The sequence below is a fragment of the Aulonocara sp. 'chitande type north' Nkhata Bay genome, linkage group LG20, assembly GCF_057382095.1.
Source record: "Aulonocara sp. 'chitande type north' Nkhata Bay isolate Kocher_YH1m ecotype deep benthic linkage group LG20, A_spYH_male_GT1.1, whole genome shotgun sequence".
NCBI lineage: Eukaryota > Metazoa > Chordata > Actinopteri > Cichliformes > Cichlidae > Aulonocara > Aulonocara sp. 'chitande type north' Nkhata Bay.
Genome location: NC_141363.1, coordinates 9,060,333 through 9,083,452, shown reverse-complemented (window position 1 = coordinate 9,083,452; position 23,120 = coordinate 9,060,333). Strand labels below are relative to the sequence as shown.

The 23,120-nt window shown below is 41.3% G+C and overlaps 1 protein-coding gene and 1 non-coding gene across 3 annotated transcripts in view; one reads left to right on the top strand and one right to left on the bottom strand.

The window, feature by feature from the left end:
- The first annotated feature begins 3,519 nt into the window (after positions 1-3,519).
- sema3h (sema domain, immunoglobulin domain (Ig), short basic domain, secreted, (semaphorin) 3H) overlaps positions 3,520-23,120 on the top strand; it is a 51,481-nt gene continuing 31,880 nt past the window's right edge. Inside the window, exons 1-2 of one of the 2 annotated variants that reach the window (XM_086276982.1) lie at positions 3,520-3,653; positions 3,825-3,975. In XM_086276982.1, coding sequence (XP_086133108.1) covers positions 3,651-3,653; positions 3,825-3,975 — 154 coding nt within the window. In that variant the 5' untranslated portion in view covers positions 3,520-3,650. Of the gene's footprint in view, positions 3,667-3,824; positions 3,976-23,120 lie in introns of both variants that reach the window. The other variant, XM_086276983.1, reaches the window with a different exon arrangement.
- Positions 7,299-7,371, bottom strand: trnar-ccu (transfer RNA arginine (anticodon CCU)). Its single transcript has one exon. It is a non-coding gene; the product is annotated as a tRNA-Arg (tRNA).

The following is a 23,120-nucleotide window of genomic DNA, read 5'->3' as shown; positions in this document are numbered from 1 at the left end:
TGAACCATTACTGTCATTAACAATTACTGGTCATCAGGGTTCATGTTATGTCTGCCTTATAGGGGTCCATAAGCCAAACAGAAGAAAACGACGACAATGAGCTGCTCATTAACTGCTGCATTCTCACTCACTTCACGAAACACGGGGAATGTGCATGAGTCAATGGACGTGTCTGTGTGTGCCTGGTTTGCAGAGAATAGCTGCGGTGGGATCCAAGACCACTAACAATTGGTCTTAGCAGCCAGAGTTTGCATGCTAATTGACAAATGACGTAACGTGTCAAAGACAAATCGGAGGCTTTTTGTTCAGGCTGACTGGGAGGTCATTAGTTGCAATTAACAAGCAGACTGACTCTGGCAGGATCAGCAACGAGCTTCTAATTATCCTGCCTTAATGACCTGAGGGTTTAAAAGGTTCCGGTAAGAGATGGATGCAACATTAATATTTTTAAGCTTGTCATTTTACACATTTTCTCTTTAGGTATTAGAAATGTGAACATCAGAACCAGGAGAAGAACCTGCATCATCAGTAGCATGCTAAGTTCCTGGTGAGGATTTCTGTTTGGCCCATTACTGACAGGTGAAACTGTAGCTTTCAACCAGCTGTTTACAAAATGCACATCGAAAGACAGCAAATGCTGACTCAGTAGAGACTTATATGTGTAAATGATTACTCCAGCATCCCATTTTTCCTCATTTTCAGTCGCAGTAGCGTTATTCTAAAATGTCACGTCTGACTTGACGTTTAACACTTTACCAACAGAAGCCGTAGAAACAGCTTCAAGGTGCAATAGGACAGGAAATATTAAAAGTTGTAGCATGAAATTCCATTTCCCCAACACTTAATCAAAGTAATCCACAGTAAAAACACATAATATCTGTGAGATTTTCCCCAAAAATTGGGCTGTATTTTTATTTACCTACAGTGTACAGTGAAAGTGAAAGAGGGAAACAATTCTGTTTTTTACCAGAAAGAAGAAACATGAAGTGATTTTAAGTAGTGAGTAATTTCCATGTATTTCAAAGGAACTCTATTTCCCTTTTTAACCTGTAAATATGCTTTATTTTTAGGGGTATGGCCATATTATGGAATAGCTTATACTTCCCTTCTTACATCAGGTGTACATCTACATTTTAGGGGTACAGATGACATAATGGAGAAGCTTAACCTCCCCATTTTACATTGTATGCACAACTGACTTTTTTAGTCACGTGGGCCGAAGTATGGAGTGGTTTTAACCTCCCCATCGTATATTGTATGCTTACATTACTTTTAGGGTCACTTATAACACTTAACCTTGCCTTTTGAGGATAAGGCTATAGCAACACTTGTAGTATTGAAAGAGTGTTAGTTACTCACTTACCAAAGGTGCATAGAGTAAATAAAGGTTTTTTGAATCCTTTCTAAAAAATTGTACTATCTGCTAAGTTTTTTTAAAGGTATGATTATAACCTAAATTAAAATAAAAGACCTTGTAATTTAATGCTAAATCTGGAGGGCAATATTATAAAGTGCTATGCAATTTTTTTTAACTATCAAAACACCAAAACACAAGTGATACAACACGTCCAAACATAAAACATCTGCATATCTATTGCATAGGATCTCTCTGTCCTGCGTTACCTGTTTGTCTAAAACACAAAACTAGCCCGGGCGGTTAGTGTGGGACATGATGACTGTGTTAAAGCAACACTACTATATGCACTGTTTTACTTGCAGGTGATCTCAGCATGGGTGAAAAAAGGACTGGCACTGCTATAATGAGAGGTAAGCAGTAGTACTGCTGGCTGTACTGTAACTGCAGAAATAATCATGCATTGTTTCTAAGTGATACAAAACAGCACATGAATATATCTGAGGTTCAGTTATGCTTATTTTCCTTGGCCACACCCCGAAAGAATCACTTAATTACCAAGAGATGCATTTGCGTCTTGCCCAAGGTCACTTTAGTAGTGCATAGTGTCATGCACTCCACACTGTATATAAATGCCACTTGTTTTGCACATATTCAACTCTGTATATTTTATATATTTTATTATTATTATTATTATTATTATTTTATTTTATTTTTTTACTATTTAATTTGTAAAAATGTGTATACACACACACACACACACACACACACACACACACACACACACACACACACACACACACACACACGTAGGAAAATATTTAGTATACACATCCAGAAATGCATACACTATTATATATTGTACATATATTTATTAGTTTCAGGTTGGCCATTCTTGTATTTTGCTCGTTTGTGTTGTTGTGTTTGCACATCTCTGTTGCTTGTGGGGCTCGCACACAAGAATTTCACTCGCATGTGCTGTGCCAGTGTGCCTGCACATGTGATGTGACAATAAAAAGTGATTTGATTTGTGATTTGATCACAATGGGAGTCTCTATGGATAGAGAGAGTTTTTCTCCTTCACTAATTGAATAACTTAATTAATGACCGGGTTTGACCAGATTTGACCTCCACGAACTGTAAGCTTTATGAGGTTGTGTAAACACCAAGACAGAGGACATCTAATCACATAATTAAACCGCTGGGTCATATTTAAAGAAAAACCTGCACTAATTATGCAATAACAAACAAGCTCGGAGAATAAATCATTTACAAAGCAGAAATCCTCAGAGGGAGCATATACTTGTTCATTTGCACGTAACCTAAATTCATTATTTATCCAGGAGAATGAATAAATCGTCCCCGCTAGCCTGTGATTGAACTTGAGCTGGTGAAAAATTCAGCCCGGCGCAGCTGTACTCCAGTGAGTCGGTATCTAATGAAAATAACAGAGCAGGAGAGAAGGCACGGGCTCGGTAATGATTGCATTTGGGTTAGGAGTGGAAAAAGAGAAAATAATGAGGATAAGGAAAGAGACTGAGGGGTAGAGTTTGGTGTTTTGCGTGGGTTGTTTTGGAACTGATTGTAAGATCTCACTCATTTACTTTTAGTGCACCTCTTGGCTCGGTCCCTGATTGTGTTTCATGAGTTGGTCTCACCTGAACGCAGTCCTGAGGCTGGAACCTGCGGTTCATAGACACGCTAAAACCCTTTTTCGCCTCTCATAAAAAGTCGATTTATTCTTAATCGATTCTCAAAACCTATTTTCATTGAGTGGTTAACACAATAAACATGTGTCTATACCTGTTGCTTTAAAAAAAAGTTTCCATAATCTTTTATCAGCCACTTTTTCTTATTCTATTTATTTTTTGATAAGTATAAAGCCATCAGAAGAAAAGAAAAAGAGTGAGCGAGAGAGTAAGCGCAATAAGGAGAGGTCGGGAGAGAGACTAAGAGAATGGTGCATAAAGATGAAAGCTGATTTCCTCCGTCTCAGTTCCACTTTAACAAGGTTTTCCTGGAGCGGAGTGAATAGGCGAGCACGTCTGCATATGTGTGGCCACAAAGATCTCGGATTTTTCTTCTCCTTCCTGAGAGAGAGAGAGAGAGAGAGAGAGAGGGGGGGAGGGAGGGAGACAGCGAGCACATGTAGAGAGGAGCTGGGACGAGAGACAGAACAGTAGAGAGCTGTCAGGCTGCGAGGAGGCAGCAGAGAGACGACTCACTCATTTTCTTGGAGTACGTTTTGCCTCCATCTCTGACGCGTGCGTGCACAGATAGCATCGCGGACACAAAGATGGTAAAGTTTGAGTGTGAGTGCTACTTCTTACCTTCCTGTGAAAAACTGTGAATCATTTTAAGGATCTGGACTTAAGCCTGACACACTGTGACTGGGACTTCACAGTTTACTTTGGCAGGCAGGTTAGCCCTTTCTCTGAGTTCTACACTGAGTTAGTGTGTCTGTTGCCAGAATTCAGTACATTTGAAGCTGGACTTGGACTCCCCGTGTGCGATGAGGAGAAGGATGCAATTGCTGGTGGTGGTCCTGCTAGCCCACCTCGGTGCCACCTTGACAGGAGCGTGGAGAGCATCTCAACCCAGACTGCAGTTCACACACCCTGGTAAGAAGCAGCACGTCCATTTCTGAGCATTTCTCTTTATGTTTCCTTTAGTGTTTCAAGTCTTGGTTCCCCACACGTACATGCAGGTGGCTGGAATCATGTACCGCTTCACATTTTTCCCCACTTTTCTTTCTTTGTCCTTCTATTAATGCCCACACACTGTTATGCAATTCATGTATAAATTATACAAAGCCTTTCTGTTCATGTACCTGTCTCCATCAGCCCTTTTCTTTCCTATATTGTCCTCCAACTCTCTAACCACCTGTATTTAATCAATCATCCTCCAGTAGTCAGGTTCAGAGTGTGACAGCCGTATCTTTAGCCCCACCTTGCTTCCTCCTTTCACTGTGAGGTCTGACACTTTAAGTGAAAAGTAGCGCTTTTGTCCTTTTGTCACTTTTGAATAATAACAGCATATTCTTGAAAGTTAAGAGTCTTTGTAAAACCACATGTCAGACGTGGCAAATGACATAAAAAAAAAAGTCCGGGAAAGAAAAGAAGAAACGAAAGAACCGATTTAAATGCAGCACTCATAAGAGTATTTCAGATAAGCTCTTATTGCACAAGAAAATAGAGTGCAAGTGTAACTGTAGAAGGCACGGCAGGTAAAGATGAACCAGCCAATCAAGTGGGATAGTGTGGAGGAGGTTTGCTGCTGGCAGTTTGGGTAATTATTTTAGTGTTTGTCTCTGATTTCTCTTGGCTAAACTGGGACTTTGCCAGACAAAAAGTCATGCTGCTTCTTCTTCCCGTTGTATTTTGGTTTGAACAGCTTGAACAGCATTATGAGAAAACCTGTACATGCTGCTTCTTTGGCAAAAATACCCAATTACAGTGTTATCCTTATCAATCGAGAAGTTTTTCTAAAGCATAACGAAAGCATGGAGAATTCATGTGCAAAGCCTACTTTATCGACTCGAGATTAATTTCCTGTCAAGCTCAAATCTTTTGCCAGCGCCTTTGAAGCACTTCGTTAATGAAGTTTCAAACTCGAAAGACCTTCTCCATGACAGCACCTCAAACCTCCCGTCACCCCACCTCGCCCCCTCTTCCAGGATTTGGAAATGTGTCCTTGTCTGTTAGTTTCAGTTATGGCTAACAAAGAAATAATTATCTCATGGCAGAAATCCCAGATTCAGATCATCAGTGAATTAATTATTTCTTGGCCCCGGGCCGATCTGTCCGCTGTAGTGAGGTCCACGCAGTGGTGGAAGGACACACATAACAGAACCTCCTTTTAAAAAAAGGGAAAGGACAGCTGTAGCCACTTGAAGTTTCAGCTGTTTGTCGGTGGAGAACTGCATTGTGCTTCTGTGTGCGTTACACATTTTTTCCTCTTTCTCCATGCACTTGTATCACTGTGCAGCATGTCGCATGAACTATGCTGTTACAGGCTGATGCGTTGGTGAACCGGAGTTGATTTTGACTACTACAAGGTGGTGCTGTTCTGCATCAGCTGCTCCAGTTTTACTGTTTACTTTACCCTCGTGGATGCAGCAGTTGGGTGGGGTCTGCCTCGCTGAAGAAACAAGGGGACTCTAGGATGATGTGTGCGTAACAAACACTGTAGCTATAGATGCTCTTGTCACCACTGAATAGGGCAGGACTAAATGCTTTGACCCGTTTTGGGGTTTTGCTGTTTGAGGATAACAAACGTGACGGTCAAAAGTTTTGTGAAAGCAAAATCCTGTAATTAAAACAGGATTTGGATTTCAGCGTTTGCCCTCGCGGCTCTGGCGAATCCCTTTCAAATGAAAAGGATTTTTGAGGCCTTTAGTTACAGCGAGGTAAACTCAACTCCCTTTAATCATGTTTACCGGAGCCACCGTTGATTACGACACCAGCTGATTACACATCCTTGCATAAGCCGAAAGATGCTGTAGAATCCGTACTTTAAATCTGGAGTCGACCAATTGTGACCTAGAAAGTAAAGAGAGAGGGAGAAGGGGAATCCTTTTGGATTCTCCCAGGGGGGAGTTTGGCTCTAATGGAATCTGGAGTAGCTTTGATTGAGTGATTGTGATACAATAGGTGCCTGCATGTCCTTGAATATATATGGCTGCATATTCTTGGACAGGAATATGGAGTGTGTGAGTGTTGGCGTGTTGGTGCATGTGTTTAAAGGCTTCTGCATATGTACCTAAATAGAGCAGCTTCATTTCCAGGATCTCTGCCCATTTTACTTTTTGTTGTGTATTATGTTGAGACGAATCCTCGCATCCTTGAACAGCAGCGGTGTAGGTGTGCGTGTGCGTATGTATATATGTGTCTGTATGTGTGTTTCCTATCTACAGCGGTCAATATGCTCGTCTCTGGAAAGAGAACAAAAAGAAAAGTATGATGTGTTTACTGTGGTGCCCGCCATCATGCTGTTGTACACATTTGTTTTTGTTTGTGTGTGCGCGTGCACGCTCTTCCTGCCTCTCTGTGGGAGCTCTATACTGTGGTCATTTCCCTTCTCATCACCACAGAGGTTTTCCTCAGACACAAGGAGGAGATTTTTTTTTTTTTCATGGAATTGCTGTAATTACTCGAAATATTTTTTGGCCGCTTAGAGACACTGTACATTTAGCTTTTCCTTTTCCTTTGGTATGCACAGCAGATGATTAACTAAAAGAGAAAAAACAGTACAGGCTGACATTTAAGTGAAGTATTTCACCCTATCACTGGAGAAAATTGGCTACTACAAAGAGCTTTGAAGCAGAAACCAAAAGCATCCCTCAGACTCAAGTGAGTGGTACAGCAGCAGTAAATTGATGATGAAGTAATAGAAGGAAAATAGACAACTGAGGGAAAAGGTACAGGAGACAAAAAAAAACCAAAAACCAAAAAATTGTATCCACTGAGTTGGTGCCTCAGTAGCAGCACTGCTGATGAGACAGTTCAGAATGTGAAAGGGCGTACAACATTGGGACCATGGGCAAAAGCAGTGATGTAATGAAACAACAATGCTAACGCTCACTAGCCTTATTGACCCCTGGATCATTGAACTAGCATGCTTGCTCTGCTGTCAGTCATGCCTGCTGTTCACAATCCCGAGTCTGTGTCTAGAATAATGACTGGATAAGTTGATGGGTGTTTTCTTAGATTTCAAGAAAAAGCTGTGTTGGTTCATTCAGCAAATGCCCCAAAAAGTCACTGTAATAATTTTACAGCAGCAAGAAAAGATGTTAGTTATTATAAAGTTGGCCAAGGCAGTGTAGGAGGAGATTGTGGTGGATAGAGCATGTGAGATAATTATTTCCAACTGACAGCGAATGTTACTTTGTTCTTTTAACTACAACCACAAGCCTTGTCTGAGCTACTTTAAAAAACACCACGTTCACCCCAGATGGGACTCGAACCCACAATCCCTGGCTTAGGAGGCCAGTGCCTTATCCGTTAGGCCACTGGGGCTCTGGCTGGGTATATATGTGGAGACAGTTTGTGTTATCAACTTTGCTATGAACCACAACAGATGTGACTTGAATTCTCAGTCACTGGGTTTGGAGGCATGTAGTATCCTGCAGTATCTCTGAAAACTGCAGTGATATATATATATATATATATATATATATATATATATATATATATATATATATATATATATATATATATATATATATATATATATATATATATATATATGTATGACAAAGGTCCTTTTACCTTTTACTGAGAAATATAACTGACCAAACAGCTTTGTGTGTGTCTCAGAATTAAAAAAACAAACAAAACAGCTTTAAATACTTAAATACACGCTTGATTACCTCCTAACCCCCACCTATCTCTTAATGGCTAAATGATCCCAGTTATTCACTCGCCAATACACACACAGACACACTTATGTATAATGAGTCCATTATCCCGGCCATTCAGTCAGTGATAGTGCGCATTTCTTGAGGGAAAATGGCAGTTATAGATACGATCTGTGTCCCCCGCACACATGCAGACGTACACATTTGCTTGGGAATGTGTTATGTGAAACCTGTTTGGTGGATTGCTGCATGAAGACCCTATAAAATAATTACTCTGGATGCAGCATGTGAGACTTCACGCACACAGTAACGCTGTATACCCGAACGCAGCTACACAAATGTGTATGTGTACAAAAACACAATCATTACAAGTTCCTAAAGAAGAATGCAGTCCCTTACAGCTGCATCAGCACCAACCACCCTTCCAACTCTGAAACTAAAGGAAGCATCACGATGATGTGGCGAGGATGAGAATATCATCCTCACCACATTACCACAGCAAAACTTCATAAAAGCCTCAGAGGAGCTGCGGCTGGCTTATCTAAGTGAATTCGAACCTATTAACTCACACAGAGGCTGAGTCATGTTTTATTCATGTGGCATTCACTTCATCAATTGGTTTGCCATAGACATTTAATAGCAGTCAGTCTCTGTAGTGAATTGGAATGAAGTCAGAGTTTGCTTGGCGTGAATGGAGACACTGGCTTTGATGGCTCACCTTTAAACTGCTGATTCCTTGTGATGGGGCGTAATCCGGGCATTTTACTCATCCTGCAGTTTCTCTCTGGACAAATGCCCACATTGTAATGTGAACGTAATGAGTCGTTTTAAATTGCATGCTATTAAAATGCAAATTGCGTGGTTATTATACACAGTAGATTCGTTCATCAACGTCCAGATGCATGTTTGCTCATGCGCTTGTCCGCGGGACTCAATCTGGGTTTTCTAAAAGAGAAAATGTTGCTACAGAAAAAGCTATAGTTAAGATAAATCCTTAAATAGTTTCATTTTTATCTCTGTGATATTTAAGGATGGTTAAAGCCCTGGCATTGCCCATCCACGAGCTGACTGGTTTTGATAACGCAGAAGGACATTTATTATGCAGCTGTGTTGTCTGTGAGACACACAAACCAGCAGCTGTCAGCATATGTGGCCACTGTTTGCCTTAAATGAGTAGAGAGAGATTGTAGAAAGAAAATGCAGGCTGTTCCAAAAAGATAGGACGGTTTATTGGTTTTAAACTTGATGTTCTCACCTCACAGATCACAGATATTTGGAATCCCAGATTTTAGTGCTATTCAGGCTCATTAGCTTAATCTGTAGCTTAATGGATTACCATTAAGTATAAATATATCTTAGCGTGTTTTCCAGCCGAGAGAAGCAGATAAACAGTTAGCACTCGACCTCGGCTTACTTTTATTTCACTGCTGTGTTGAGATTCCAGGTTAGGAACAGTAATCTGTTTTGTTCCTTGTTCGCTTGACTGGCGTGCAAAAGTTCGTCTCCTCTCTCCAGCCTCACCTTTCTCTTTTCCGCGTGTCCCAATAAAGCACAAAAGCCTTCAGAGGGATATTAAAATCAAGAAATATTTCATTATTCATTTATTCTTTCAGATCTGTTTCTATCTAGGCCAGTGCTTTCCAGGCTCTGGGCTGAGGATGTTGCTGAGACTTGGATTTCACTGGGATGGGTATCTGGCACAGAATCCGGATAGTCTCTGTTATTAATTTTAATGGTACCAGGCCCCAATGGTGGCGCAGTTGTTGCCTGTCACTGCTGAAGTCAAACGGCAGCTGTTTGCTCATCCCACGCTTCATAAAAGACTCAACTAAGACTGCCTTTTCTCTGGAAGAAGACCTTAATTTACTAGCTGCTTGCAGACTAATTTGAAAAGTATAGCTGCTACCGAGGCTTTTGAAAAGACTTCACCCTCCTCTGCTGTTTAAAATGATTCCTCCAGAATATTTGGAAGACCTACACTAAACTTTAAGTACTTGCTAAGACTTAAAAAAAAACCCTGATTAAGGGACTCTGAGGTGGAGGGGTTTCTCCTGTTTCTGGACAGAGACGGTGAATAGAGTCTAATTACACCCTTGCTTTGGCAACAGCAACCCATGACAACAGTGGACATGCTGTAAATTTACCCTCCGGAGGTTTCTGGTGTTAATATGTGAGCGCTATCTTTAGCCAGTCATTAAATAAAAATCCACAAGCTTCATATTTCTTCAATTTCCCTCAAGTATTAATTTGCTCCAATCTGACCTGCTGTCAATAAGCTAGAGCTGAGTTTCCAACCATTCCTCTGTGGTTCTTTCTGTGTGTCAGCAAGTCTTTTCAAGCAGTGTGAGACTGAAATTTTACTCCCATTATTCAGGTGTTGTTTAGGGAGTTTAACTTTGTTCTACTGTGTACTGAAAGCCAGACAGGGGGAAACTCAGTAAAGACGCAAACAACAAAAGAAGCTCAATATTTTTTAATGAGCTGACGCTTCAGAGTCATGAATGGAGGGGGAAAGGTTTTATTGGGCTGTTTTCTGTGATTTTGGTCTTCATCTTTGTCCAGATGTATATTTCTCACAGCTTTCCTTCACGTTAGCAGTATTTCTGTGGTATTGTGGGATTTTAATCCACAAAACACACTTGAGGTCTTCATCAGCTGCAAGCCAGAAACAGATGGGATCAATAGTGCTAAGATCTACTCTGACCGTTAGTTTACCTCATTAGGTGTAGTTTAGGCCAAGCTGGAGATGGAGGATGTGAGTGTAAATGTAGAGGATACAGAGGTATATTAACAGGAATTGGCTGGAAATGTATACTTGTGTTTAAACTAAAGTTTTCTCTCTTAAAATCCATCTGTAATCGAGACTATAGTCTATGATTATGTCAGGATTTTACTTTCTGTTCTATGCCCATTTTCATGAACAGTCATTTTAAATTATTTTTCACCTTTTGAACGAAAGCATAGGACATCTAGAATCAGTCGACCACGCTTCCTCAGTCAGTTGTTCTTAGACTGACTGTGAAGGACTTCTAAGGTCGAGGCTCACTGAGAGTATTTTAAAAATGTTTGTGACTACAGCCGATCTTTAACCTCTCATGTTACCGATCTGACGTTCCCATGTCTCTGCAAAAGAAGCAGAAACCACAAGAATAAGATTCTCTCTGTTTTAGCAGCAGTGGAAAGATCAGACATGTGCCACAAAAGGTTGGAAGTCAGACTTCCTTTTCCTGTTAAGAAGCAAGAGGATGCAGAGTAACAGATAATGCGTTTGATCATCTGGGCTGGCTTTAGAGTAGAGAGTCTTCACAAGTTTGACCCTCAAAGTTGCCTGTAAATCGCTGTAGACATCACGGCTGTCCACAACCGTCAGGGGACAGCTACTTGTCTTCATGGCTGCCCATATAAAAAAATATCCATGAAGCACGCTACGCATCTAGTAGCCATTTTTCACATTAACAGGTCAGTGTGGATGACGATTGTGCTGCAGAGCAAGCTCATCAGCAGTGATGTGTTGCCTCACAGTCTATGAAACAACACAGTGGTGATTTTATTTAAGACTCTGTCACCAGTCCAGGCCACTAAGGGCAATTGTTTCCTCTTTGGATGAGCCCACTGCAGAGTCATGAACTTGAAGACTCAGAGTCAGCAGAATCACAGACAGATGTCACACTGACTCAACTGAATCTGAAGGAGGAAAAAAAATTATCACATGCCTTTTGGATTTTTGTCCATTTGCTCCAAATAGCTTATAATCTATACGTTTTCACTATTAATGGATTACAAAACTGTTCTTTTTTGAGAAACAGGAGCTAAGCACTAACTTCAGCAGTCCTAAATGTCTTTTAAGGTTCTTTGTGTTTCAGATTGTGAAGCTCAGGGTGGGAAAATAGACAAACTTCAGCTGTCCAATGCAAAACATTTGTTTTTGTTGCCATTAGCAAATGAGTTAACCCAGAACATTGGTCTGCACTGAGGTCCCCACACTAGGCTGCATATAACTGTGAGAATATGAAGCGAAAGACGAAAACAATGAGTTCTCAGTGATCCTTCATTTACATTAATTAGAATTTAAAAAAAAACAAATTAGAGTAAAAGTAAACAGCGGATGGACTCCAGTGTGTGCGTGTAGCGGCACAGCGACCTAAACGAACAGTCTAGTGATGATGATGATGAATAATCGTTCCCTCTAGGGTCAAAGGTCAAGCTATCCACGTGGGTCTGGTCTCTTGGTGACACAGTCCAGATATAGTGCGTGTCTGTGTGTTTGGCTATAATTCCGCTCTGGTATGTATGCGTGTATGTGTGTGGGCGCATATGTTTTCGATGTGATAGAAGAGTTGAGCCTGTGTAAATTAAAAATGGAGTATTTCAAAAAAGACAAAGGTATGATTACTGAATGTCAGCCGAGTCTATGTGCAGTCTGGTTGAACAGTGCTCGGCATTCCAGATTCATGTTGTGTACTGCGTGTTATTTTGCAGATGATTAATTCGGCATCTGGGACGCCTCACGTCGGACATCAGAGTTTCATTCATCATTATTGCTCATTGTGGATTCTGACACTCAGCGGGAGCTTAAGGCGGCGCGATCACCCTCTGTAACACAGTCGGGCTTTGTGAGAGATGCAAAGTAGCAAGAACTTGGCATGAAAGGGAGAAAAAACAAGGAGACAATTAGATTTTATTGTGAGCTAGAAAAGATTTTGTGTGCGCACATACTGCTCGTGCATGTCCCCACATCGAGTGCCCATCTGTGTGCCTATGGGCTTTGTTCCCAGGCTTCTGCAGGCCTCCCACTGTAATTGCACCAGTAATTGGTGAAGTGATAACCCCATTTCCACAGGAAATGTGCCCCGGTTTCCTCGCCCCTACCAAGACTACCCCCTCCCCGATGGCGCAGCTAACAAAGTCCTCCCCCTGGGAACGCCGCACCAGACAGCTAAAGTTCCCCAGGGCTCAGCGGGTAGACGAACAGACAGACAAAAGCAGTCGCACAAAACTACACACACACACACTGTATGCAGCTTATAAATGGACAATGGTTTAGGCCATGAGCTAATAATTGGATAGATTAATGATAAGTGTCGCTTGTATGTGCACGCAGCTATAAGTGGAGTGTCTGGATGTGGAAGAGATTGCAATAAGACACCAGGAAAATAACAAAGCTGGACTCCCGGGAGTGAGATAACGATTGAAATAGCAACTTGATTCTTTCATCATCTTTTTCTTTCAATTTTCTCTTGTATGCCACTCACTTTTCAAACGTGTCAGTACCAACTTTTGAAAGAGTTGCAGACCTCTTCTGTTCTTCTTGAAATAGCTTGCAAGTTCCTCACTCAGCAGGGAAAGTTTCCGTTCTTGAAACCTCCTGCTCGCTAATGAAATCAGCTCACCTGTCCAGCGGTGCGCATAGTCACGTACTCATGATGTGTTCCTCTGATGCTGGCATGGAAAAGCTGTGCTGGCATTCGCTGTACTGTGTGTCAAATTGATGCTTCTCAGTGTCATCCCTGCACCTTGGCTGCCAGCCTCACCTTGACAGTCCACCTGAGCTCAGAGCACAGAGTCACGTCCATAAGAGGAAATCTCAAACATCAAACAAAATAAGTCATAAAGTTAGAACTGCAGAGAATATGTTAAAAAAAGAAAGAAAGAAAGAAATGTAAGTACAAAACATCGGTTTGTGGGCCAGGCCCTTCTGAAGACTTGGTTTTAGCACTGCATCTTAGTCTCTTTGGAGGCAGCAGTGACCCATATTTAGATCAGAGAGCTAAGTTATCATCTGGCACCAGCAAATTTGGTTAGCAAGCTGCATCCATAAATAGTAGGAGTGTTACACACATAAGCGGTAATTAGTGTTAAGAGACTTTTGTACTTTCTAACACTCACACTCCGATGAATGAATTAGGAGCAACTCAGGGTTCAATAACTTGCCCAAGGTTATTTGGCATGGAGACTGAAGCATCCAAGGATCAAACCACCAAACTTCAGAAGACGCCATAAAATAGTTCAGAGGTGCACTTCACTGACTCACATTAGTGGAGGTGAGGCCTAGCAGACAGGAAATCAAACAGCCACCTGTGCTGGCTTCCACCTGGATTCAAAATGAGCTCTTAAAGTCGTCATGAATTGAAATATTGTCTATAGTATAGAGTATAGATATTGTTGTTGTTTTTCTGTACCAGGCTGTAAATTCCAGCAATTTATTTCAGTTCTGAAGATTGGCATTACAGTGTGTGGGCATATGGGGAATTAGTTCAAGTTTGTTTTATTTATATAGCACATTTAATTACAACAGCAACACTGACCAAAGTGCTGTACAGAAGTACAAAATAATTAGTACCAAATAACTTATAACTTATAATATTAGTACCAAATAACTCTCATACTGTAGAATACAAATGTCTTTTGTATTCCCTGGCATACAAATGACTTCCTTTTGGAGCCAGCCTTAAGTGACCATTTAAGGAACTGCATTTTCTTTTTTATCCATGTTTCACTTCTGTTCTTCCTCCTGCTCCTGATGTGACTGTTGGGGTGGAACGCCAAAGTGGATGTATAAACCCACACAGAAATCTCTACGGGCCACTTATCAGTTCAGTTTTGAAGTTATGCCTTTTTTTCTTCTCATGTAACAAGCAGCGCTTCTGACCATCTACTAAATTTGTTATGAAAGGTACTTCCAGAAGACAGATGCCAAGACAAATACTCTCTGCACAAGAAAATTAGCTCCAAACAGAGCTCCTGACAGGCTGTAACTAGTACCAGTAACCATCCTCTGTAAGAGGAGGTGTCATGAAAACTTAAGTTTTACACTTATCTGTTTCTTCAGTGATTTTTCATTCTTTGCTGTAAGCTGCACACGTACACAGCAGGTTGCCTCTGCTGCAGAGTGCAGACCAGTCACTGCACTGTGTCTGAATCAATCCCTATAGTGTAGTCCTGACATCTATAGCTGAGTTATTTATAGAAAGTAAATTAGAACTCATTTCGAAGTCTCTATTTAGTGTCATATGAATGTCGTCTGTGAATTATGTAGCAAATGACATAATGCATACAGAGCCTATGATTAGCATAGTTTGCTGCGTCAGGGCTTGTAAAACAGAGAGAACGACAAACATACTGAACATTTTCTGCCTTAAACGTCTTAAACAAACACTATCGAGCTAAATTGGATTTGAAACCAGCTTGATCAGCAAAAAAATCATGTTTGTTTGATCATAATATGCAATCTTTTGTGCGTGTATATCATGTGCGCGTGCATGCGAATCAGATATGTGCAATGCAGGAATGTTCTTAGCCGGATCACACGCCGCACATTTGCACTAATCATATCAAGGTCCATCAGAGCTCCCATGACCAGCAACCTTCAATCTAATGTTCACCATGGACAAAAATATCCAGCCACTCACACATAGAAACACACACACAGACCCTCAAAATGAATAGTATGTAAATAATAACACTTACCGAAGGCGAATAAGGACAGGCAGATTGTTGCACTAATATAAAAGAACCATTCATGCAGAGACAAAATCTGTGTGTGTGTCTGTGTATGTGCGTCTGGACTGACCTGTAGGCTTATTTCTTAGCGTGTCTGTTCTTTTACATCTTAACCTTTTCCGTCTTTGATTCCAAGTGACAGGAGTCAGAGGCCAATTGGCTCCGATCAGAGGTCACGACCCTCATTGACCTCCCTGTCAGTTTGATGCTGATAAGAGTGGTTGAACTCTGCAAGAGCTTGCACTGGCAAGTGTGCATTTGTGTGTGTTTGAGTGTGTGGCAAAAGAGCAGATTGTAGTGCTTTGATGGATCAGAAGTAGTTGGTTCCGTTTTAATATATTAGAGTTACACTTTTAATTATCTCCGCTTTGTCTTGTCTCTTTAAGACTCACGTCACTTCAGTGGGACAGCTTTTGATAACACTATACAGGTGTATGCAGGGTTGAGGAAGTAATGCAGTTTTTAGCACGTCTCTCCCTCTATAGTGCCATAACTACTACAATCCATCAGATTTCTGTGATCAATGGTTTGCTTGGTAGACTAGTGAGAATAGTACAACATGGTCGAAGAGTAAGTAAGTCTTTTATTATGAAAGGTCACTACAAAGAAAGGTTAAAGAGAGGGAGAAAACAGTAATTACCTTCACTTTACGCCCTGCTATCCACATCTGATGTATTTCTCATCTTGTTCGTCTTTGTGTGCCACATGACAACTCCCTATCTTGGTATCAGATGGTTTTTCCAGCTTTCAGTTTGATTTGAAGGGAGCAGAGAATCCGTTTAACAACAACAACATAAAAAGAAGAAAGAAATCAATTGTAATTCCGAGTTTCTGAAAAGACCGCTGTCTCGAAAAGCGTATTGCATCTGGGTCGATAAACTCTTCACAAACTGCCACGGACAAAGCTTTGGTCTTTCTCTTGCGCTCTGACTGCGACTTTTCAGACACCTCCATTCTGGAGCTTTATGGGGGTGTGAGGTGAAATTGGTTGACTTTCCATCACCGCGCTTTGCTGATAATGGCCAGAGATTCTGGTGATGGTGGGTGTCTGTGTGTAAACATCCTGCTGAATGTTGTCAGGGGCAGACAAACAGGCGGACAGGGTCACAGATGATGCTTGCTGCATTGTGAAATATCTGTAAATGCATGTGGTCAGTGGTATGCATGAAAGCTTGTCTGTGTTTATTTGCCCTCCCATTACCTAAATGGCTTGATGTCTTGGAACAACACTCCATCATTCCAGACTTCGCTGTGTTGATGAGAGGTGTGGACCAGATTATTATTATGTGTGTGTGTGTGTGTGTGTGTATAAGAGACCTGGGTGGTAGGGGGGTGTAGAGTCCAAGAGACACCCCTCAACACAACACAGACCCAACCCCCCCCCCCCCCAGCTTTGAAATTATGTCGGCATGGTTGCCGTTACCAAGGCAACTGTCCCATGAGTAAGGGTGGGGTGGGTGCAGCTGGTGCTTCATGACTGAGTCAAGGGTGTGCGTGTGTGTGTGTGCGTGTGTGTGTGTGTGTGTGTGTGTGTGTGTGTATGGTGGAGAAAGAATGTGTTTTTTTTCTCCATATTGAATAAGAGCCATTCATCGTGGTGAGGTCAAGATGGTCGATGTCTGAATGGTGCAAAGTTTTCCTGGGTGTGTGTGTGTATGCGTGTGTGTATGTGGGTGGGTGGATGTGCAGGGTAAAGACAGAGTTGTAACCAAACTGAGAGAATGGGTTAGTACGTGTTTGTGTGGATGCAAAGATCTAAATTTGTTTCAGCATTAAACATGTGCTGCTGACTCACCCACTGCACCCACTTTCCATCTTTGCACACACACAATCATATAAATATGTGTGTGTGTGTGTGTGTGCACGCGCGTGCATGTGTGTTCTGGTACATCCACTCTCAGTTCCCATCTTGGAGTGTCATCCTCCTTGTTATAATGCTGATTTAATGAACTCCAAGCTATGAGCTGTACTTTTCAGCCTGTCTTAACCAATAGGATCTTGTGACGCTGAATGTTGCCGTTATTTTTTACTGCAGAGTTGGTTTCATATTCAATTAGGCTGAGTTTTTTTTAAAACCCCCCCTTCATATTGAATTAAGCAAGGTCATGCTGCTCTTGAGGCGCACACGCTGTAATTCAAATGAAGTGCTGGATGCTTGAATGGGCCGAGCAAGGCATGAAATCCACCAGGCTTTGATTGCCTTGAAGAGGAAACACCATTCTGTTAAATATAAGCTGTGAAGTTGAGTACGCATGCTTCAAATTCAATATTCAACATAAATAGACCACTTTTAAAAAATAGTGAATGTCTTCTTATCATTATTATTTTGAAATTTGGTAGGGTTGGAGACACAAATCCCTTCGGGGTTGCATCAGGAAGAGCATCCGGCGTGAAAAATCTGCCAAATCAAACATGCAGCGCTACCCACTGTGGCGACCCCTCGTGAATAAGGAAGCAGCCCAAAGTAGCTCTTTTAGGAATGTGTAAAGAAAAGAGACTATAAGCTGAAAATTAACAAGTGCCAATCCCAGAAAGTTGACGATCAACTGGCTTATTGAGCATGCATCAAGAAATGAGTGCCATCACGAATAGCACATTTAAATGTAAACACAGCCCCACTTGAAAGTGCCGCAAAGCTTCTCCAAGATGTGCATCTTTCCATTCTGGTGTTTTGATGAATGTTGCACGCTATTTTTGGGTAGAGCTACTCAGTTCTATTGTCATTATCATTGTCAGTTGTGATAGAAGACAAATAGCAGTAGAAGAATTCAAGTCAATCGAAGCTGATGGCAGTGCACTACTCACCATTCATTTGCTGATTAAGGGGAAAACACTTCACTGTTTGCCCAGTGAATAAAAACAGAATGGCAGTGATGAATGGAGTGGTATAAAAAATAGGGGCATGTTTTCATTAGCACTGATTAGAACAGATTTTCTTCTCTTTCTTTCTTTTTTTTTTTTTTTTGTATAATTTGCACGAATCATGTTTCACAGAACCTTCAGCTTTCAGGCCCTTCCACTGTGGAACCAGCTCTCAGTTTGGGTTCAGGAGACAGACACCCACTCTACTTTAAGATTATTCTTAAAACGTTCCTTTTTGATAAAGCATAGAGTAAGGATTGGATCAGGTGACCCTGAATCCTCTGTTAGTTACGCTGTAATTGGGCTGGGCTGCTGATGGCTTCCCATGATGCACTTGGTGTTTTGTCTCCCTAAGCCTGGTTCTGCCGGAGGTTTCTTCCTGTTAAAAGGGAGTTTTTCCTTCTCGGTCTTGCCAAGGGCTTGCTCATAGGGGTTTGTCTGATTGTTGTAGTTTTTAGTTATGAAAACTATGAAGCACCATGAGGAGACTGTTGTTGTGAATTGGAACTTTATAGATAAAACTGAATTGAATTGAAATCTGTTGTTAAGATGGAGGTGGTGGGTTAGGTGGGAGTCAGCTATTACTATAACCTTGGTCAAGGCTTTGTAAGGACTTTCGTCTGCATCTTTTGTCAGCAGCAACTACGTCAAACACTTTGAGCACACCAAACTAAAAGTCCCGATTGTGTTGCACTCTTTGTGTTTCTGATGCTCCTTCTGGGATTAATGAAGCTCAGATCAGTGTGAAGCAAAACAATTTACCTCTCTGACCGTTTGCTGAATATTAACAAAGTACCCGGGGAGATTTCACACTGAGCTCAAGTATAAGTTTCTGCTATCTACCTTTAGTGTGCAAGGCCATTCCTCTCCTACCGCGGCTCGCTCTCTGCTTCGCATTATCTTCCCATTTCCATTGAGTCATGTCTTCTTCTCTTTTTCTACCCTAATTTCCTTTCTGCTCATCCATCTCTTGTGTTTTTTTGCCTGACTGTCAGCATGTTGTGCTTCCTCTCATTTCTGTCTTCAGCATTTTTCTTGCATTCCTTCTGTCACCTCCTCCTTCTCCTTCTCTTTTTCCTCATCACCTGTTCTTTGCCTTTTTCTCTTGTCTGTATTTTTCATCCTTCTTGCCATTGTTTTCCTCTTTTCTCCCACAGTCACTGTCTTCCCTGCTCTTTCCCCCACCTGTCATCCATCCAATCACCATTTTTCATCTTGTCATCATAGCAGTGTTGCTGTTTCCCATCTTGCCTTTTTGCCGTTCTCCCCTTCTATCTACTTATTTATCCATCATTTTTCACTTTTTTATTGCATAGTTTCTGTCACGCTTACGGCTTCTCTCTTCCCCCACCCAGTCCTGCTTTCTCCCCTGATTCCACTTCTTCCTCAATCCTTCCATACGTCCATCATTTGCCCCGCCACATCATTGCAGTATTATTTTTACAGGCACACTTTTTCAACTGCTCTCATCAACCGTCCTCGTCATCATTACCCATCAGTATTTGTTAATTTCCCAGACCAGGATTTCTGTTCCTGCCCTTTTACCTCATCCCGCCCCCTCCTTTTCTCAACTGTCTGTCATCGTGTTGTGTTTTGACATTTTTCTCATTTTCATTTCCGAACTGTCTCCACCCATCAGACCGTTTTCATCTTGCTGTCACTTTGCCGTGTCATTTTTCTCATCTTCCCTCCTCGCTGTCGCTCTTCTCCCGTCTCCCCTCCCTCTTCCTCACCTTTGCTGTTTTACCCTCTCACTTTTATTTCAGGGTTTCACTGCACTTTGAACGTCACAGGTCTCAGGTGGTAACACAGTGAACACAACATTACAACAAATACCTTTTTATGCAAAAACATTTTATTTCTTTGTCCAACAGCCAGATGCACTTATAGAAAATATATTTGGAAAGAACACCTCAAGGCCGTCTGTTTTTTAGTAATTTGTACAACAAATATATTAACAACTGGAGTATTCTGGAGGGTTCTCATGTGCTACTCTTTGGATTCAAAGGCTAGCATTTTCTGCTTACTTCTTGTGTGGCGTTTTGCATAACTCTGATGTCAGAATTCCTTCAGCTGCAAGTAGGTTTTTCAATTTGATTTTAAATCCTCCCACAAAATGTCAGTATGATTCAAATCTGGGCTTTGAAGAGGCCATTCCATAAACCTTTATGGCCGATCGGCTTGTGCTCCTATTCTGTTGAAAGGCCTGATTTTGATTGAGTTTAAACTTTTGGACAGATGACCTCACATTATTCTATCCTGTTATCACAGCTGAATTAATGACTGCAAGCTGCCAAGTCCCGGTGGCGGTGAAGCATCCCAAAAAATTTCCCCTCTAACACACTTTACAATTTGTGTGCGATGCTTGTTTAAAAAACGTCTGCTGATTCTGTGGCCTGATAATCTTAGATTCATCTATTCAGACCAAAATCTTCCAGCAGACCTGGTTTTGGCAAACTGTAGTTTTGATCTTTTTTGGACAGCTTGGACTTTTTCCTGGCACGATAGCAGTGAAGGTCAAATGTGTGCAATCCTTTGCTGATCAGCTCCGTTAATAGTCGCCGTTTCAAAAAGGGAACAAATATTTGCTTGCTTGAATTTGTCAAGAAAGTCGACAGTTGACTGTGCACGCCAACTGGGAACAAAAGTCACACGGGCTAACAGCAGGACACTTCTTAATTGGACACAGTTGTGGGAACCTGTCATTCCGCCGTGTTAGCCATTTTGATGAATTTGGACATGGCCCAAATATATCTGATTCGAGTTTCTGTAAAATTACTTGAGCGTGATGGACTTGCACACTCTTTGTTGCCTGTTAGCAGTTAAAAACACATCAAGAAATGGTTGAACAGGAACTTCAGACTGCACATGTGTGCTTCTGAAGACTTTTCCAAAGCCTGCTTAACAGCAGTGAGAAAACCCACATCTATGGGAGCTGCAATGTTCAGTATAAGTAGCAGCTGTATTGCATGAATGTTAGCATTTAAGGCACCTTAACTGAGCCACCCACTTACAGTCAGCCCTACAGAATGCTTCCTCTATGCAACACTGGGGCTCTCATTCTTAAGGAATTTCACCTTCTGTGCTCAACAGTTTGCTATCTGTTTTATTGCAAATGATTTGATTTATGCTGGTTTTAGGGTATTATACAGTTAATAGGTGTTTCCAAGTGTTTCTGTCAGTACTGGCATTAGGCTGGGCCAAATAGCATAGACATCACCCAGCCACATTGTTTGGCCCCGTCTGGGAAATTCACAGGCATTTCCACATCAGGCTAAATATGTAATTTCCCTGGTTTGTGTACCAAAGGTTGATCTGAAAGCTGCTCAGAATACCTGTAGAGGACTCTTCCACTTCAAAATCTAGCCTAAATGCAAAGTTTTCTTTGAAGCTGCACTTTAGAGCTGCTTAATGAAAGTGAAGTTGTTTGAATTATAGTGCAAACTGAGACTTTTGTTCAGCTATTTGCATTTCTGCAGCTCGTCAATCTGAACAAAGAGGAAATAAACTTAAACGAAAACTTTTCAGCAGCTCACTGTGGCTAGTTAGTATCACCAGATTTAAACACTCTTTTTGTTACCTGAACAAACAAGTGTTAACTTCAGCTGTGACAAATACCTTTGGCCCCAGTTTGCTGCTTATCACTTCTTTGTCTTTGAATGTTATGCATTGTCCTTTATGCAGTATGACAGTTTCGGGGATTTTTGCCTTCTGTCACTTGCTTTTTCTGTCCTCCTTCTCATTTTCGAGCTCTACAAAACAGCGTTTGCTTGCTTGCTCAAACTTGAGATTGGCACAAATTGGCAAAATGGACAAAAAGGTTAAACAGGTTTCAGCTTTATCAGATTACACTGAAATCTGATCGAGACCGTGTCTGTACAAACAGAATAAAAATTCAGTTAGCTTCCTGTTACAACTCTGCATTTGCTTTGTACAAAGTTAGTTTACATTGGTAGAAAAACTATGAATGCAAATTCACACTCCTGCCACACTAGGAAACAATATATTAACCGTGCCTCCATCAGGTAATTTCCCACAGGATCTACCAACTTTTTAGGAAGTTTTTTTTTCCCACTACAGCGACTATTATTTTGCTCCCCCCAAACCCCTGCTTTGAGTGGAAATACAGCTGTTGTGTATAATGCATCTCAATGCGCAATGTTAGGTCAGATTAAACTGCTTGAAGAAAGAAAAAATGCTGTGGTTCACCAACTGCACCACATATACGCTTACAGCTCAAACAATCCAAAGTTATGCATGATGGTTTTAATAAAGTCGTGCTCTCTGCCAACGAGACAAATGCAAGTTGAATTGTTCTTTTTCCATATATACCAATCTGTCTTTGGGTTCGGTTTGAAGATTTAGCTTGGAAATTTGCTTTTGTGCATCCCTTCTCAGTTCAATTTAAAGCATTGCAGGAGAGCCTGGTTGATAAATAAGAGTATGCAGTTAGCTATTACTGTTTTTAAAGTTTGAACCACTTTTATAAGCTCTTTCTACCCCTCACTGCTATGTAGAGCTGCCAATGTGTGAAGCCATGTCTGGTGCTGCTGTAAAGCCTATATGTTTATGCTTTAGTTTTGCCAAATCCGATCTACAGAAGAAGACGTGGCAGATAAAATATGAAAGTTAGCACGAGACAGACAGACATGCAGTTTCTGTCCTTGTTCTGAAATCAGTCGATCTCCCCACACCATAGTTCTCATAGTTTACATGGTGCAATCATTAAAAAAAGCAATCTGTGCTCTCATTATCTGAGGTTTCAGATCCGGTTGTTATCATCCAGTCTGTCTAGAGATGTGTAAGTATTGTTTGTCTACGTTTGTTTATTCACGAGAGATACATTTCAGTATTCTGTGTTTGAACATAGTGACCAACCTGGTAAGAAAAAATGAGGCAGCAAAACAAACAACTGCCAGTTCCGTTTGTGATTGGCGCTGCAGGCGTGGGACAGTCTGTGTCTTTGCGCAACACGTCACTTTATCTCAAAGATGATCCGAGTGATGATCTGTTAAGACAAAATTTGCGTCATAGTTAGGTTTATTA